We start from the raw sequence: 18212 nt of genomic DNA on the forward strand, positions 1-18212 counted from the left end.
GCAAGTTGAAGCACATAGGCATTGGAATTTTCATGTTTTAGCCTAACAAAGTTTCCACATAATTTTTCTAAAAATGTTTTTTTGAAACTCGGGACTATTTTTCTTTTTATTGACCAAATTCCAATAGCAAAAAAAACCGCTATACAGATTCAGCCGGCCGCTGCCTTGTAGACTACGAAGAACACCTCTTCAAATTCGTCCAGTCGATGAATCTGTCGATCAAATTAATCGTCTGTCTGCTCAAGGGTGCTCTCAGTAACCAACGGATCATGTACCGGCTAACCGCTAAGATACACACTAGTAGACACCTCTACTCAAAGCCAGTTGATTGATCAATCGACGCTAATGCTATAAATGGCCTTTTCACTTTTAAATCATCACTTAAACATATTTTCAAATTGATTCTCATACCACTCCATGTAAACTAATATAAAGTCCATCCAGGTTACCAAAAGGGCTAAGTCAAGGTTCATGATAAATGTCAACCGTTGAGGTCCAGTTTGACTTAGTCTAAACTATGAATCACCTATCTAAAGTTTTCCATTTTAAGCCCAAAAGTGATCACCTAAGTCCTGAGCACATGAGATTATTACATCCTAGAATCATCTAGATAAATACAAGATAAAAATCATAACCTATGATTACATTCAAGCAAACAAAAATAATTCTTCCAATCTTTGCTTGGGTTTCTTGAATCCTCATAGACGACTTGACTTGATTTTCAATTCTGAGTAGCTTGTTATCTTCCACTTTGATGCTTGGGCTCAAAGACACGCTTCTCAATGCTTGAAACATATACACTCATTAATGCACTAGGGAAGAGCAAGATAACTTTTTTTAACAGACAAATAGAATGTGATCATGAGAACATAAATGCCATTAATAATCACACATTGTATTCATGGTATCTTTTGCCTCAATAGCCCTTTTATCTGATTTCCTTATATTATTTACCTCTTTTAAATCTATAAACATATTTGGAAGGAGATATCAGTTATATCGCTTGCTCATAACTTGGCTTGGAGACCTAGGGTAGAAACACTTAATTGCTTCTTCCTTTTCAATCTGGACAAAGCCGTTGGTCCTTGGTTTAAGGGACTTTTGCATTCCTAGAATCCTAGTGAATTCCATTTTGCAAATAGACTCTGTCATGTGAATGAATTAATGGAGGGCAATCATTGGAATAAGGGGATCATTTCTTCTACATTTCCGAACTATAATGCCAGATCTATTTGTAAGTTTCCAACATTACCGCATCAGAGTTTGATGATGGCTACTTTTGTCCCTTGTCTCGGTATGGAGTGGTGACTACTAGATTGGTGTTAAATTTTTTATCAAATATGAGTTACATTTTACATATGACCACTTGGGAAAGAAGAAAGATAACTACTTGCTCAATTGGTCAGTGCCTTACTAGTAGAGTGTAGTCTCCTAGGATGTCATGGGTTCAACTTTCCTGTCTTCACCTTGTGCCTTTAACGCGCCCCTCTCCTCCCCCCCCCTCCCCTCCTCCCCTCCTCTCCTCCTCTCTCTCTCTCTCTCTCCCCTTTCAGGACAAGATAGATAGGTAGGCCAAAGGAAAAAAAAACAAATCTAAAAGATATTGCGGAAGTTTAAAGAGTGATTGTGCAAAGCTTTGGTTAATGGATTAGAAATCCGTGATAGATTGGCCAAGTTTCTCTTTGTTGATATAGTAAGACCTTTTGTAAAACCTCAAATGAATCTCCATGGCATCTATTTTTCTCTATTTTTTTCCAAGCACTTTTTGAATCTTTGATAGAATCCTCATCTGAGTAAATCTGATCCACATCATGTTTTATCAGTATCAGCCATTACAATGTATTTTATTTGGCCATCTTGTAACAAATGTGTGTTTCTTATAAGCAGGTTGCTAAATCATCTCTCCATTTGAACTCTCATACATATATAGGTTCTGTTATTCGACCAGTTATGTCCCTATCTAAATACTAGGCTTTACCACTCATAAATCACCATTTGGGTTGGTCCGATCAAGAAAAACATGGGAGCAAAAAATTCACTCCCTCACCGAAGAAGAAAGTCCTGAGCATTAGAGCGCCAAAACCAAGCAACGGCTAGCGTGCCCTTTAGAGTAACTAAAGCGTTGTAACACAAAGATGGATTTGTGAATGAGAAATACAAATTTCTTTTATTTATAGTAATCATTGGGAGAATGGCAAATTGCTCTCAGAAGACATTGCCCCTTTCGATCAAATACATTCTCATGTATTGGAATGCATCTCATGTACATTTATACAAGTGTGTCCATCAGTACTATAGTCATAATTGTGCTCTCTCCCAATTTTCAATAAGAACAAATAATTCATCAAAAAAGAAAAAATGCAAAAATAACTATGGCATATGGGCCTCAGATCTATCTTGTGACTTGGAAGAAACATCACATACACTTTGATACTAATTAAAGAAAAATAAAAATAAAGCATAACTAGGTTTAACACTATATCCCACCTTTATATCCTCGTTCCTCCAAACTTTTTTTTAGGTCAAATGTTATTTTTGGTCTAATAAAGGCTGGTAGTAGTTTAACTAGAAATCTTCTATCTTTTATCATGTTTTTCTTTGGATAGGCTACATAGGAAATAGAAGATACAATACAGGTTGTCTGACGGGGCTCAATTAAGTATATAAACGCTAGATTGAGCCAGTCTAATATGGAATAAATTTAAAGGCTTGATTTAACATGTTCCATCAACTCCGAAGCTTTTGACATATCAATCAAATACCTAACATTTGATATTAGAGTCAGACACCACTCACAGGTTCGAGTCATAGGGCTAGTTGGAGTACAGTAAAAGCTGTCAAGAAAAGGCTATGCTGTCAGGCAAAACCCCCAAGGCAAAGTAAAAAAAAATTTTAATTGCATTATCTAATGATGTACATTCAGTTCTATTCACTTAATGTCATCCTTTTCGAATAGTTATCCCCTCCAATTCGCTGGCCCCCTCCAATTCCTCACATGAGGGTGGAAATGACCACCCTAGGAAATGACCACCCTAACTCCTGCTCGAAAACACTGCCCAAGGTGGGATCCACTCCCCCCTATTAGAGGAATTGGAGGTGATAATTATTCTATAGGTCTTAGTTCGTTATATCTCATTTTGTGATCTTTGGACACCAAACCACGGAAGCAAGAAATCTCATCTCATTTTTTTTTCTCTCACCATTTTTCTTACCCAGTTTTTTTAGGAAAAGCACCAAATGCAGCCTTTTTCCACTGATTCACCAATGACCTTCAATATTACAACGGGTTATACAGAAATGTGGACTCCGAGAACAACAAAGGGACCATTGACAAGGCTTTGAGCATGGAATTGCCAAGGTTCTGTCAAATGGAAGACTAGTCACTAGAGCAGTAAGCATGGGATCCAAATGCAAACCTCTTAGAACTCAAATGGAAGACTAAATCAATAAGCATGGGATGATCCCAAGGGTTCAATCACAAGTCACAACCAAGATCTTAGGGGGTGGAGCAGAGGCAACTCAACGTATATTCCCGATTGGTATGGTAGATAAATGTAACGTAAATTGGAAGATTACATATACCAAACAAAATAAAATATTCATGCCACCAGACCGGGGGGGGGGGGGAGAAAAAACTACTCAGACAAGCAATTCATTGGAAATTATACTTCAAAGAAAAAAATAATGTGTAAATGGTGATTTTGACATTTTAACACCATTGAATGGACAAAAAATTTCCTTAGACCACATTCTAAATTCAATAACCTCTATCAATCATATGACCCACCATGTGTATATCGCTCTTCCCACATTCCAAATTCAATAGCGTCTACTATTCATACCTTGATTGTTTAGAGATAAATCCTCAAACATTATTCCAACACAAATAAAGAGATGTCAAATAGGATTGAAAATCAGCATTCAGTTAGATGATAATATAGACAACATGTTGACAAAATTGAAGCGCCAACACATTTCCTGATGGAAGATAAGCTGACCAGAATAGAAGGAAAAGGGGTGGGAGAAATAAAATGGGGGAAAATGATTAAATGATAGGCTTCCTTCTCATATAGACATTAACAAAGTCTGATGACCAGAATTATATGAGAAGTTTATCTATTGAAAATCCCAAGGGGGTAGCTCCGTTGGCAAGGACCAACACCTCACAATAAAGAGGTAATGAGTTCAACTTATCAAATAAAAGTTAATCTATTAGAAACCTACAAAATAAATGACGACTTTGGAACTAAGCCACCTTCTATTAAGATCCCACTGCATGGTCTATTCAGACCTGAAGAAAACACGAAAAACTGCAGCCTGGCAGAATCCTATGCTTAGCTAACATCTACATACCATACCCACTATAATATCTGAGTTAATTTCCAAAGTACAAAAGCCTACCTGAAACCAAACAGGAGAACCAACATGTACGATAATCATGCCAAATTAGTTGGCTGACACATGAATGAAAAAGATCCACCAAGACCATAAAAGCCATTTTCCAAGAATCAAAAACCAGCAATAAGGGTTGCTGATAATACAACAAGATTGACACTGATCATGAGATGGCAGAGTAACTCAACAACCGCTGCAACACGACGATGACAACAAGACTGACTTTCAGACACCCAAATTGTGCAACGCCGGACGATGACTCTGGACCTTCTCAACCCTCAAAGTGTTCTAGTACTCACTGGAACAGTAGACAACTGTGGATCAATGGATGAAATGGGAAATATAGAAATACTTTTGGGGGAAAAGAGGAAAATGAAACAGCAATTTTCTGAAAAAAAAACTCAGAAATAAATATAAATCTATTTAAGTATAGCAAATTTGAACCAGTTACATCAGAGATTATGAACAAGACAGACAACAAATTCAAGCAACTAAAGGATATACAAGAAACGAATCCCCCACAACAAACCTGTTCGTCCTCTTCAGATGTTGGCGCAGGGGACTTGTTTGTCTCAGATGGTTTCTCAGCACCACAATTCTGCCTGTTGCACTTGGTCCGAAATGGATAATTTATGTTGTTACATTTCTCACACTTCCAACAACCCTCTGGCATTTTTTGTTCTGAAATACAGGAGGATTATTAGAAGTTATCAGAATACCGAGCAAACCAAATGAATGTTTTTTTTTTCAGAATTTGACTTACTGGAGTTTTTCTCAGATTTGGCAGCCTGCACAGAAAAAAGAATGTCTAAATGAAAACAGTGTATGAAAATTAAAACATTGAAAGAAGTCCAGATCAAAGGGTACTATCGACATTCTGATTCAGTGAAATGGTACAGAATAACACTACCAGTGTAGTAACTCAAGAACCAGACCAAATTATGCAGTAATACTTACATATAATACAGTTCTGTGGGGTTTCAGGAAGGAAAAAAAAAACAAAACAGGATACGTAAACTGCGACAGCTCAAACCTGGGATCCCGGCTTTGGGGTACTGCACTTCTTCATATTGCAAACTGTTCTAAAAGAGAAGTTCACATTTCCACAATTGGGACACGTCCAGTCACTATCACGTGTTATTTCTATAAGAAGAAAAGGATGCACATGAATTACTAACACATACAATAGTGTTGGTATCAAATATTTCAGAATTCAAAAATGGTTGATCAAAGCCAACCTGCAGCCTTTTTTTGAGGATTTTCACCCAGAAAAACTCCTGGTCTTGTCCCCTATACCAAATTTTCAATCACCCACAAATTTAAGATGAGAAAACCAGGCAGCAAGTTATGAAGAGAAATGCTTCTGAACAGAAGAAGAACCCAAGTTTTTTACAGAAAATTTCTTCTACAACAATATACCAACCTGTGTGTGTGTGTGTGAGAAAGAGAGAGAAAACAAAATTCAAGAAAAAATTTAGACAGTGTCAAGATACATATACTGTTCATGGAGATTTTCAAAAGCTAACAGGCGCAGCAGAACAAACTCATGCAACCATAATGCTAGTACAACAAAACCAAACAGCAATAGAGGGCACTTGATACATACCATAGGGGCATGACCCATGGGCAAACCCAGGCCATAACGGTCCATCAGAGGGGGAATGCTGTACATCCCTCCTAAAACAAGAGTAAGCAAACAGTTTTAAAATATGTTAAAGATAAATAAAACTCCTGGAGAAAATTAAGAACAATAAACATGTATCTTTCACCGTAACCAGAGGAGCACACTTACCAGTTCCTAGCATAGATCCACTGGGATATGGAGATGGTCCGGATAAATGCAGTGGTCCATAAGGGCTTCCAGATGAAAGACGGCTGCCATAATCATAAGGATATCCTGACGCCCCAGAAAATGGAAGATCATAGGGAGGAAGAGATGGTCCATTAAAGAGTGAAGAACCATATGGTGGAATAGCCAGATACATTGAAGGGGGTGGACCAGAACCTAGATAGGGGGCTGATGAAGAGTAACTCTGTGGGGCTTGAACAGGCTTTGCAGCCAATTTCTGGAAAGATGGCAAAAATTAGTTGAAGATTGCACCCAAAAGCCTATCAGTTACTATATTGTTCTAATTAATGATAATTTTCTGTGCACCGGAAAAAAAAATTCCCAGACTCCAATGTTAGTATGTATTAGTTAAGGAAAAACACAAGGCAGTACCAATAGCTCATGCCATAATGAAAAATAGAACAGAACACATCAGTTTCGAAACTCAACATGGAGGGTTTGTCTCCAATAATCAATCACAGCCATATGGGGTTTCTCACTTTCTCATAGAGGGTTAACCGGTACACATATTCACAGAAAGAGGACCAAAAAGAGAGAACAATAATCCTTGTTCATAGATCATAACCATCATTCTAAACTGAAAACAAAAAAGAAGAAATGGACAGGGAACACCCTGAACAAAAACAGAATATCAAAATAAGAAACATATACATATTTAAAGAAGACTAGAAGTCCAAATGAGGTTGTGGATGAGTTGGGTAAGCAAGGGTTGTTAGACACATCTGTTTTGGGAATCCTATTCGTTGTGTGTCCTTCCAAGAGTCCTCATTTGTGTTGATTTGGGGATTGTTTGGTTGCTCATTTGATCAGGGTTATCCAATATTTGTATCGCGATGTACTTCAATGTATGTATATGTACTACCATGCTGTAGTGATTTGAAAAGAAGACACAGGCAACAGCTTTTCTATCGTAGTTAAGAATTTAGGCAAAAATACATGGAAACATAAGCTGTCCACAATAGCTCCTCCAAGAGCTTCATCATATCCTCAATTCACATCACACAAATTTGGGGGAACAAAAAAGGATGGCATACCTAGTTCTTGCAACCCTATCCCAAAGAAATGATGGGCCAAAAAAGATATCCAAAGTCATTAGGCTAAAAGAGACTCGTGTAAATGCAACTTTTTCCAATTATCGTTGGATAACATTAATTCCGGGGAAGTAAGCTAATTAAACAAGTCCAGCCCATTTGTTACAAACTTGCAACAGAACTAAATCTGTAAAAATGCTATTCTTCTCCTGTCTATAAACAGTCCTAGGCAAGGACCTTGGTCATGGGTTCAGCTCATTCATGGTTAAAATTAAAAAAATGGCACCATATATATCCATGGCTTACCGAGTTGTGATCAATTGGCCTGGACTGTGTACAGTTACGCATATTACAGGTAGTCCTAAATGAGAAATTGACATTGCCACAGCTTGGACATGTCCAATCATCTTCCCGGCGGCTACCTACAAAGTTATATGACAAAAATAAAAGTCAGTTGAAATACTATACCATTTTTTTATTTTTTTTTGGGGGGGTGGGGGGAGGGGGTGGAATACAGAAGCTGAATATGGAAAACATATCCAGAACCATGTGTTATAGTGTATTGATAGGACCAATGTGATGTTCTTTAACCCTCATTTAACAGTGCTGTTGCATTTTAAATTTACCATCAACGTATTTGAAATTTCAGATACATCAAAAACTGGAATAAACAATATAAAAACAATAAAAACATGGTATAAAGTTTTGATATAAATTGAGCTTATCGGGCTGATACATATAGGGATTGGCCTTTCAATGTGGTACCATGCAATACATTCAAAAGTAACAAAAATGTTTGGGTTGTATCAACCCATATCAAAAGTCAATATAACCCGAGACAATATAACCCGAGACACTTCGATACACCTTGATATGCTATTAAACGTAACCCAAGCCATTGATACGAGTCGATACAACCAGAGATGCTTCAACACACCTCGTACGCTATTAAACATAATCCAGGTGTGAGTTCATACTTACCAAGAACATTTTTTTCCTAGATCCGAAACATTTTTTTGGTAGATCTGAGATTGAGGAATTGATTGGAAGCATAAAACGACCCTCACGTAGTGATCAAACTGATCACCAATAACTTTTTTTTTTCTGGATCTGAGCTTCGGGAAGTGATTGGAAGCATAAAACGACCCTCTCGTAGTTGATCAAACTGAAGAATCTTGCATCAAATGGCAAGAAATTGGATATCGAATCAGATTTGGGCAAGCTGAGGTAATCTTCTAAATCGTCAAAATATTTGCACTTCCAATAGTGAAGGTCAGATCAATCTGCGCGAAGTCCGCAAACGCTAAGCGAGGAGTTGAGCCTGAACTGGCGAACCAAAGTCACTTTCAGAACCATACTTCCTACAGCTAACATATGTCCAGTCCAGAAGGAAGGCACAGCGCAAACGAACATGAGCTGTTATACGAAATTCCCCGCTAGCCATCGGGGACCGAGTGGTAAGGCCACAATCTGCAGGGGAACGGACCACTCATTCAAATTCCTTGCCTCTAAGCAACGCGAGGCAGCTTGTAAAAGCTGTTGACAGTTGGGAGGGTGAGCGACTCAGGGATTGAAGGCAACTTCTCAATCTGCCTGACAAAGGAGAGCCACAGAGATAGGGCGAGGTAATCATTTAAAAGGTGGTGATTCCCAAAAGAAAGGGAAGTGAAGTTGCCTACGGCGATGAACGGCACTTTGAATTTTGAAACAACTATTCGTCATGGGGGTAAGCAGCTGCTTTAGCATCTAGTGTCTAATCTCTTCTTAAGAAAGCGTTAGAGGAGATTAGGAAAGGTTAGGAAAGGATTAAAAAAACTAACCATCATCATGGTTTCTGGTGATTTTTTTTTGCTATCGATCATAAGAATAGGCAAAAACGACCCTGCAGCATGCATCAAACTCTGATAATTTCACGGATTTGTGTATTTAGTTAGTGATTTTCACCAAAACAAAAAATGAAGTTTGTGAGCACTATGGTGTTTTCTATTGTCCATGCATTGTCATTGCAGGAGTAATTCTATGAGCTAGAACTGGATCCATATTTGACATGGAGTCAATGAATTTATACAATTCTTCACGAGTTACATGCCACACTCTCCAGTCTTCTCTAGCCTATTGAATGAGTTCAACTCCCCTTATGAATGACCCCTGGTACCTTTGTACTTTATAAGCAGGTTCCCCTGCTTCCTCAAGTTTAACAAGAAATTCTCAAGTCAGATTCCACATTCATCTCCCCATGATCTAACAAACTTGTGCTGCTCTTTAATAGGTTAACCAGATTCTTCCTCTAGGTTATTGATTACCAAGACTCAGAATCAAAGCAGTTAGCCAACGAATTCACATTTACACATTCTTCATGACTGTCCAAAGCACTTTATTTGGGTTTACAGAAATAGACTTTCCAAGTTCTAATGCAGGAGCATTTCTGTTGGATTTCCATATCCATAGGGGATATTCCATCCCCGTGATCATTCTCAAAAAAATAACCTCCTCAAAATAGCCTCACCCAACTGAACCATCTACAAGCTCCATCAGCATTCAGCAGCTAACAGCCTCACTAATTTGGATATTACCCACAAAGTGAACCAAATTATTGCCTAGCATATTAATCATACAGCCTTATTAAATCTACCAGTCAAATAGGAGAATAGGTCACTTATATATCCTCCGATTTGCCAAATAAAGAATTTTATTTTGAAGATATTGCCAATAGTGGATTTTTCGAGAAATAGTTTATATCAAGAGAAAAGCATCCTGAAACAAGCAAAGAAACCAATACAAGACAGAAAAAAAAAAAAAAAAAAAAAAAAAGACCCCATATCTTCCCAAAAGCCCAAGATCAACTTAACCCAGATTAATTTCTGCCAATAAGAAATTAAATAGGCCCACCTGATATCAGAGAACCAAGGTTTAATTGAATCCCAAAGGACATATTTTTAGTTGAGAAAGAATGAAAGAAAGTTGTAATTGAGCCCTTTCAAGAGAGAAAAGTTCAATAAACAGCCCAAAAATTGATATACAACAACCTTTAAACAACTAAAAAATAAAAAGGAAGGAAATCTCACAAAGGAATAGATTACCAGAACACAACACAGGGCTATTACCCCTTGTCTTGCAAACAAATAAACCATCTCATTTGTGCTTTTTGGATTCCACTAGAATGGGCAGCCCAAAGGGAGGCCAGGTGCCAAATGAGTGATAAAATGAACAACGACATGGCTCCACCCCTTGTTTTGCTAACAAATCAGCCATTTGCACTTCTTGGATTCCACTAGAACAAGCATTCCAGCTAGAAGGTTAGGTGCCACATGGTTCTCATACGATGAGAAAAACACAATGGCACCATGTGTTGCCTAACCTTCAGTGATGCCGTTGCATTAGACATTGATCCCGTATAGGGGCCTAGCCATACGTCTAGAAGGCCTATAAGGGGCAGTTGGCGATCCAATGAGCTGAAAACAAGATTTGGTAGTTATGTTAGAGGTTGGACCTTTTACTTCTTGGGTTTCATTGTAACGGGACTAATCTATAAGCCCATAAAGTGGAAGTAGTACACGAGATTAGTAGTTAACTGTTTGAGTTAGATTAGGATACTTATTAGTTAGGTAGAATTCTGATTTGAGTTTATTACTTTATTCAGTGTGTTAAAGTGATTTGAGTTTATTTAATTTATTCAGTGTTAAAGTGGTTAGTCGATTTAGGCCTGGTTTGCATAAAATTTGAGATTTTGAATTGTTTTGCTACTGCGCTAACAGTACTGGAATGCTCCAGATTTGGAGATTGCTCCTCTTCTATTCTTTTTCTTCTAGTTCTGGTTCAATGATAGACAAGTGATGTCTCTCCACTACTCTTCTTCTTAATCCTCTTCTTCTTCCCTTGATCCTATCATATTATTTCTCTCCTCCTCTGTCTTCCCAAAATCAATTCCATAATTCTGGTTATTTCTTTCTGGATATTATTCGTAAGAGTCAAAGTTTTTGGGATGTGTTCACTTCATATCCAAACAGTTCCTCAGATTCATCCATACTTGTTACATTTTCTCAAGTTCCTGAATACAGCTTGAAAATGGTGATCCTGATTGTAGTTCATTCTTCTAAATTTCTTTCTAGAACCATGAACTGCATTATCCAGCTGGGTAAACTTCATTGCAAGAGAAAATTCCTTACTAATAAGCATCTCCAACCCTACCTTCACAGCATCAATTGCAGTCCTTGTTGAGTCACCTTCCCCTACTTACAAGAGAATACATTGATTACTGTACCATCTTGCAGCCTGATACCACCAAATCCTGACGGTCCCAGATCTGCCACGTTCAACTCAAAGGGGGGAAAAAGAGAAAGAAACACTGTGCTGCATTTCAATGGTCTATAGATTCACCATCCTTCAAACACATAACACATCCATGAGGCAAAAGACAATGCCCAGGTATTCTTTGAAATAATCTCAATAATCTCCAAATCAAAGCACTGCATTTGAGTTGCACTTTAGTTTTCCAAATTACCACATTAAAAAAAAACAGTAACAAAAAATTATGTTCAGTCAAGCATCAAAAAAACCCAATATAGCCTAAGAACCCAGTAATACATCCCTCCCTAGAACAATCTATACGCCTGTATACCTACAAGCCTGGTAAACATTGAAATCATCTCCCTTGCCTATTACTCAACCGACGTCTTTGATTATCCCATCATCCCTAATTCAATCACTTCAAACTAGCCCAATTCCCATTAAATCAGCCTAAACCTGCTACCAACCTTTTAAGATATCCCTGCCTATCCCACTCAATCTGCATGTTGTTTCCCACCATAAAAATAAAAATTTAAGTTTTTAAGGCACTCCCATCCATAGTCCATCACAAACAGCAGTATGTAGCCCCACCGAATGTTACCGCGTATTTGAACCTTAGGACCCGAACTTCTACAAACTCTCTGCTCTCATCCCAACTTGATTTCAAATGCATCGCCAGCAGAACAAATAATGTAGAGATAACATAAACAGCACAATCACTTGGAGGGAAAAAAAAAGATGGTCAGTGCAAAATGTATTTCAGGCAGACCTAAAACATTAAATCATCCATCATCAACTACCGAACTCTTCTGTGCTGGACCAAACAATAACCCATGCCCTTGGTCAACTCACTCATCAATCTAATATAGCAGATAACTTATAATTATAAAGGCACTTGAACAGAAAATCATAGTATTTTTTTGGGACTGCTATAATTAAACAGGGAAACCAATGCAAAGTGGGCTTTGCTGCAATAGTGAAGTGACATACCATCAGTCCGAGCACGCTTGGCTGCAGAAGAGTTTCTGTTATCCACCTACATAATAAACCATCAGTAGAAGAACTACAAAACTAGTACTCAGATACACTAGTGGTGATAAACTAATCAATACAGGATTTTCATTTCAACAGGACAGGTTACATTAACTCATCAACAATTCAACAGAAACGAAGACAATGGCATAAAAATAAGAACTTCCCATCACTGTAACTTGAAAAGTGACAGTTATCAAATTCCTCAATATATATTGGTAGCTAGTGGTGAACGAGACCATAAAATCTAAAATTTAAAGGACAACTAAAAAAATAAAAAATAAAAACTAGTAATTATATGGAAAAAGAGTGCAAGATACCTAGGATGGAGGCAAGCTCATGGAGTGTAGATCCAAACAACCCAAAGACTTCAAGAAATAAAACGCAATTAAACAGAGATAGCAGAGAGCAACTGCCTAGCGCAGTTGGTAAGAGTGTGGATTGTAAAAGCCCACCCTACCAGGAGGTCTCGGGTTCGAGCCTTCTGGTTCTCACCATCCCCCAACCATCCTACCCCACCTCTTAGAATAGGATAGGGTAGGTACCTACCAGAAAAAACAGGGATAGTCTGGCCTGGTAAGGAACGGATTACAATATTGGAAATTAAAATAATTACCAATCCAAAAAAAAATTTACATTTTTCGAAAGTGAATTGCAGAGATGATCGAACAATCTCCAAGATTCAATAACAAGGAATGAATCAATTGAACAAGTCAGGAAATTATAAGTGGTAAGAGGTTCGACGGGAAACAAAGAAAAACTTTGAATGTCAATAAGAAGGTGAGTATGACGAGAGAATAAATAATCAATACCTGAGACATAGTAGATGAAAGTTATAGATCGGCAAGATCTTTCTTCAGATCAATTGAACGGGTTTTTGATACCGATAACGCAGATGAAACAGGGGCTATGGCTGGCAAAAATAGGGCCGGGGACGAATAGGGTTTTGACGCTCTAGGGTTTCGGTAACAAGTGCCAAATCGGATTTAGATCGAAGAGTGTGGATTTGTTTCAGGATTTTAATACCCATTTCACCATCCTTTACGAGAATAACTTAGAAAACCCCACTTCAAAAAAGTTTCCTTCCACTGTAATAGGATTTTCTACTTTCATTGTAATTGGATGAGACTATTGGGCATCCTTCTTGCCGGTGAAGGAAAATTTTTCATAGAAATGGAAGAGGGTTCACGACTCTTGAGCAAGCGACTTTGAAGAGTGAACCAATGATGTGCAATAAAATGGTATCGTACATTGCAGGGCAATGAAGTCATTTCATATGAGAGAAACATTAGAAGGTTATTTAGTGGTGTAACTACCGTTTGTGACTTTTAGGATATCACAAGATAGATTTGAACCGTTCATTTTCATGGTTTTTCCTATCTAAACCATTTGTTCATGCTTTAAGTTGGGAAATTGCATAGAAATGACTAAAGTACTGATACACATACATGGATATATATGGAATGCATGCTATTACATGAATTAAACTCTAAAATTTGACACATAATTAATCTAGTTTGTGTCCTTTCTGTCCAAAGGTTGGAATGAAATTATCAATTGTCCACCTAACAAAATAGATGTTTTGTAATGTTTGAAAAATAGGCCCTTGTAACAATAATTTTTGTACACGGTGAATTTGGTGTTGTCATCATTTTTAACACAGTGCAATTAGGATGAGTCAACAGAGTAGCAATCAGATGGAAGTTGTGAGTATAGGAACATACAAGCAATGTACTTGTATCGTAGAGCATCTAAGTGATGTGACGAGGATCACAAGTATTCTAACAGAGCTGATATGGACAGACAACTACTTGGCAATGTAGACAATAAAGTAGCAATGAGTTCAGGACTCATGTGGCAATGTATGATGGCCGGCCAATAGCAGTATGTTGCACTTTACAGTTAGCAATTGTGGCTACACAGTGCAGAGGCTGCTTCTGGACATGTGGCAGCATGACAAGGTTGTCACAAATGAGTGATAAGGGTATAGCATGACTTGGCCGGCACATGGTGAGCTGGTAGTACACATGGCAACATTCTTGGTAGTCTAGCATGAAGATAGTGACCACACAGTACTAGTGACATGTTCTGACATGTGAATATACGACATAGTGTTCGCAGGTGATGTGGCAGTGTTGAAAATATACTAGTGATATGGCACTGTGTTCATGAGTGATGTGGTAGGGCCACAAGTGTCGGGGAGTGATGTTACAACGTTTACATGTGTCAAAAGTGATTGGAGAAGTTAGGCAGTATGTTGGAAGTAGCTGAACTGGTGATATGGGCAGATGAGGTGGCATGATGGCTGATGGACCCCACAGTGTATGCTCAAGTATACAGATTCCAAAGCAAGTCCAGAGGGTAGCCTGGTTTCATTTGGAATGACATCAGGGGCAAAGTTGTCATTTCAGTGTTGCGGTGGCAATACAAGTGGGAAAATAGTCATTTCAATGTTGTGGTGGCAACACAAGACAAAAGTGTCATTTTTCATTTATGGTTGAAGTTGCAAGGCCATCGGGCAGTTGAGAAGTAGGGTGGCAGGGCCACTTGTGCCAACTACGTTGGCAGTCAGGCTAGTATAGGGCTGCAACACCACCAATTAGGCCAAGGCAGCAAAGGCAGACTACACAAATAGAGCATACGTAGGGCCCAATGCATGGGCTGCATAGGGACCGCGCAGACCACATAGCCACCCTAGGCACCCGCAGTCGTTGATCTTGTCGTTAATCGGTCAAAAATAAAATCATAAATTAATCTAGCAAGTAGTAAATAAGGGGTCGATCTATGGGGAACTAGAAAGCTAAATTACTAAAATGATAAGATGAAAGTGATGAAAATTAAATTGTAATAAATCTGATTTTTAAACTAAGAAAAAAAGAAACAAATCTAAACTAACAACGATGTGAAGTTATGAGATGGAGGCTATCTTTAGGGTTTGAATACCCAATGGAATTGTTATTCAATTCAGTTGCATGCTTCGTTTTATTATAACCATAGGCCTAATAATACCATAGAATGTAGGGTTCCTCCTAGGTATGGACTATCTTGACGAGTACTATCGTCCTTCACTTGTAGGCTTAGCACTCTTAGTTCGTTCAGTTATAATCCATCATCTGCAGAACCACATAAGAACAGAATACCATTGCTTGAATAAAAAATAATGAATCACAGAAATAGAATTTTTCAACTAAATATATCTATTAAAATTATTCAAATAAGGATGGGGTCTCAATATCAAGCAATCAAGAATTCAAATCAGAATTTTAAATAAAAAACACCATTAGTTCATCTACACCTAAAGATAGAAAGAACTTAGCCGATCATGGTGCTAAGAGACAGGGGGCAACAATGGTGACGATGATCCATGGAGGTGTGTTTGACATTCCCTGCGAGTTGCTGCCCAGGAAGAAAATGTTGGAAGAAGGTGATGGAGATGCTCTGCTAGTTCAGTAATGGTGCTAATTTCCATAATCCAATCCTCTCTGGCTTCGGCATATTTCATATATATATATATATATATATATATATCAAAGGAGGGGAAATAGAGAGAGAGAGAGAGAGAGAGAGAGACTCGGAGGGATTAGAAAGTAGAGATATAAGAGGAAAGAGAGAGAAAAGTGGAATAGAATTAGGAAAGGTGGGACCCCGTGAGGGATTTGAGAGGGAGAGAGAATTGAAGTAGGAGAGAGAGAACCGTATTGGGATGAGAGAGAGATATTAGGGAGGAGAGCGAATTTAATCTAAATTATAAATTTGATCAAAATTCTCTTTTTGAAAATATTTCTCCATCCTGGTTCTGGATGGACCCGATCCGAGAATTAAAGTTGTTCCAATTAATATTCCGGACGATATGAGTCCAATATTGGATATCTTCTGAAAATTTTCCAAGTTTCTAAAATTACGGTTTTGCCCTTGTGTAAGTATCGTGGTCCTCCATGATGAGGTTTCCTCAACCTTATTGGCGACATAGTATTGGACTGTAATTGTGGGATATTATTTTGACGCGTCATCATTGGGTAAGGGTTATGCTTCATAAAAATATTAAAAATAATGAGGAGTCGCCACCTAGGGGTTAGGGTCTAGGACCCAATAGATATAGCCCTATCCGTTATGAACGAAAACGGACTACAAAGCTCCGCATGGTCTGGTCAGAGATTCAGGTAAGGGGTCAGGTTACAACTATGGGAAGGTGTTAGGCACCCATCTTGCCCGGCGAAAGTCAATCTTTCTGTTATAGATGCTGGAATAATGAATATTCTCTCCTTTTATGACAATGAAATTATTTAATGTACATTATACCTATATTTACAATATGTACATTAAAACAGTAAAAATGCTAAGGACTACATTGTAATAATGGAAATGCAGTAATTATACCTCTATGTGAGTATACCTCAAATCCTGACAATCCCTTGGCTCAAGGGAGATGGACGAATGGACCAACACCGGCTTCTTCGGACAGGGTAACGGCTCTTTTGGATAGCTTTTCGTTATCTGCAAACGGACAGAATAACGACTATAACGGCGCCGTGGACACTGTGGTCCCCTCTTTTCACCTTTTGAGCCTAAATGGGCTATTTTTGGGGTTCAGGGTGTGTCTGGGCCCATGGGCCTGGTCTTTTTGGCATTAGAAAGGGAAAAGGGTACGACGTCCATTGTCCATGTCCCGTCGTCATCATCGCCAAAGGTGGTGGCAAAATTTCAATGTCTACACCTTGGTTCTTCGGTGAAACTTCTTCCCATCTCGCCCTTGATAACATGTGAGTCGATCCATGGGTAGACTGGAGCCTAGATTGCATCACATCCTTCCTCGGTTCTGGGCTCGGGCTTGCATTTCAACTCATTTTTGGGTCAATTATTCTTTTCTGGCCCAAAAAGAATAATCATGTGTATGGGCTTCAAAATTGATGCGTACTTTTAATGTAACACGTCCATCTTGCTCAAAATTCAGCCCTCTTCGTAACCATAAAAAGAAATTGGATCACTTTACGTGTAAATATGAAGATACGATGCTCAATAGTCCAAAATAGCAAGAAATCGCATAAAATGACCTAAACCTGAAAATAACAGAAAATACCCAAGGTAGCTCCATTCTAAGCAGATAAAAATGCAGAATTAAATGGAATAATTTCACACATAAATGTGCTCATCAAATACCTCCACACTTAGATTTTACTAGTCTGCAAGCAAAAAGAAAATAAAGAAAACAAAAACCCTAACTCACTTTCGTAGGAATCATGGTTGCATTTAGCATGTGTAACAAGCCTTTAAACCCCTAGGTTACCCCTAGTGGACGAGTTTTGTCTCATGAGTGTTTGGAGGGAATATACACACAAAATTCATGATTGCAAGTTTAAATTTTGACAATGGGTAAGAAGTACACACCAAATTCGAAACTAAGATGTTCTACTTAAGATCAAGAAGACAAAGGTACCCCCACACTTAAGCTCTTAATACCCAATATTGATTCTAGCAACATGTACACCTCCTAATTAGGGAATCTCCCCATATCTTTCAAACACCATCTCACTCAAGGTAAGACCACTCATGACGTCAAGGGCACCAAGGACTTTAGGCTTCGGAGCATTTTTTACCCTACAATTGTATCAAGGCAGTGA

General features: G+C 38.3%; 1 protein-coding gene across 4 annotated transcripts; it reads right to left on the reverse strand.

Annotated features, from left to right (window-relative positions):
- Window positions 1-4236: 4236 nt before the first annotated feature.
- On the reverse strand, window positions 4237-13550 carry LOC122660977 (ranBP2-type zinc finger protein At1g67325-like). 4 transcript variants are annotated; one of them, XM_043856250.1, is made up of 10 exons: window positions 13407-13550; window positions 12553-12598; window positions 7582-7697; window positions 6188-6461; window positions 6002-6072; window positions 5634-5685; window positions 5429-5538; window positions 5159-5183; window positions 4925-5076; window positions 4237-4693 (listed from the first exon to the last, which is right to left on the reverse strand). In XM_043856250.1, the coding sequence occupies exons 1-10, from the start codon at window positions 13413-13415 to the stop codon at window positions 4691-4693; spliced, it is 858 nt and encodes a 285-aa protein (XP_043712185.1). In that variant the 5' UTR covers window positions 13416-13550; the 3' UTR covers window positions 4237-4690. The 4 variants fall into 4 exon arrangements, with proteins under 4 accessions (XP_043712185.1, XP_043712184.1, XP_043712187.1 ...); XM_043856249.1 differs by having other exon boundaries at window positions 4237-4709; XM_043856252.1 differs by lacking the exon at window positions 12553-12598 and having other exon boundaries at window positions 4237-4709.
- Between the last annotated feature and the right edge of the window lie 4662 nt (window positions 13551-18212).

The sequence above is a fragment of the Telopea speciosissima genome, chromosome 5 (genome assembly GCF_018873765.1).
Source record: "Telopea speciosissima isolate NSW1024214 ecotype Mountain lineage chromosome 5, Tspe_v1, whole genome shotgun sequence".
Classification (NCBI taxonomy): domain Eukaryota; kingdom Viridiplantae; phylum Streptophyta; class Magnoliopsida; order Proteales; family Proteaceae; genus Telopea; species Telopea speciosissima.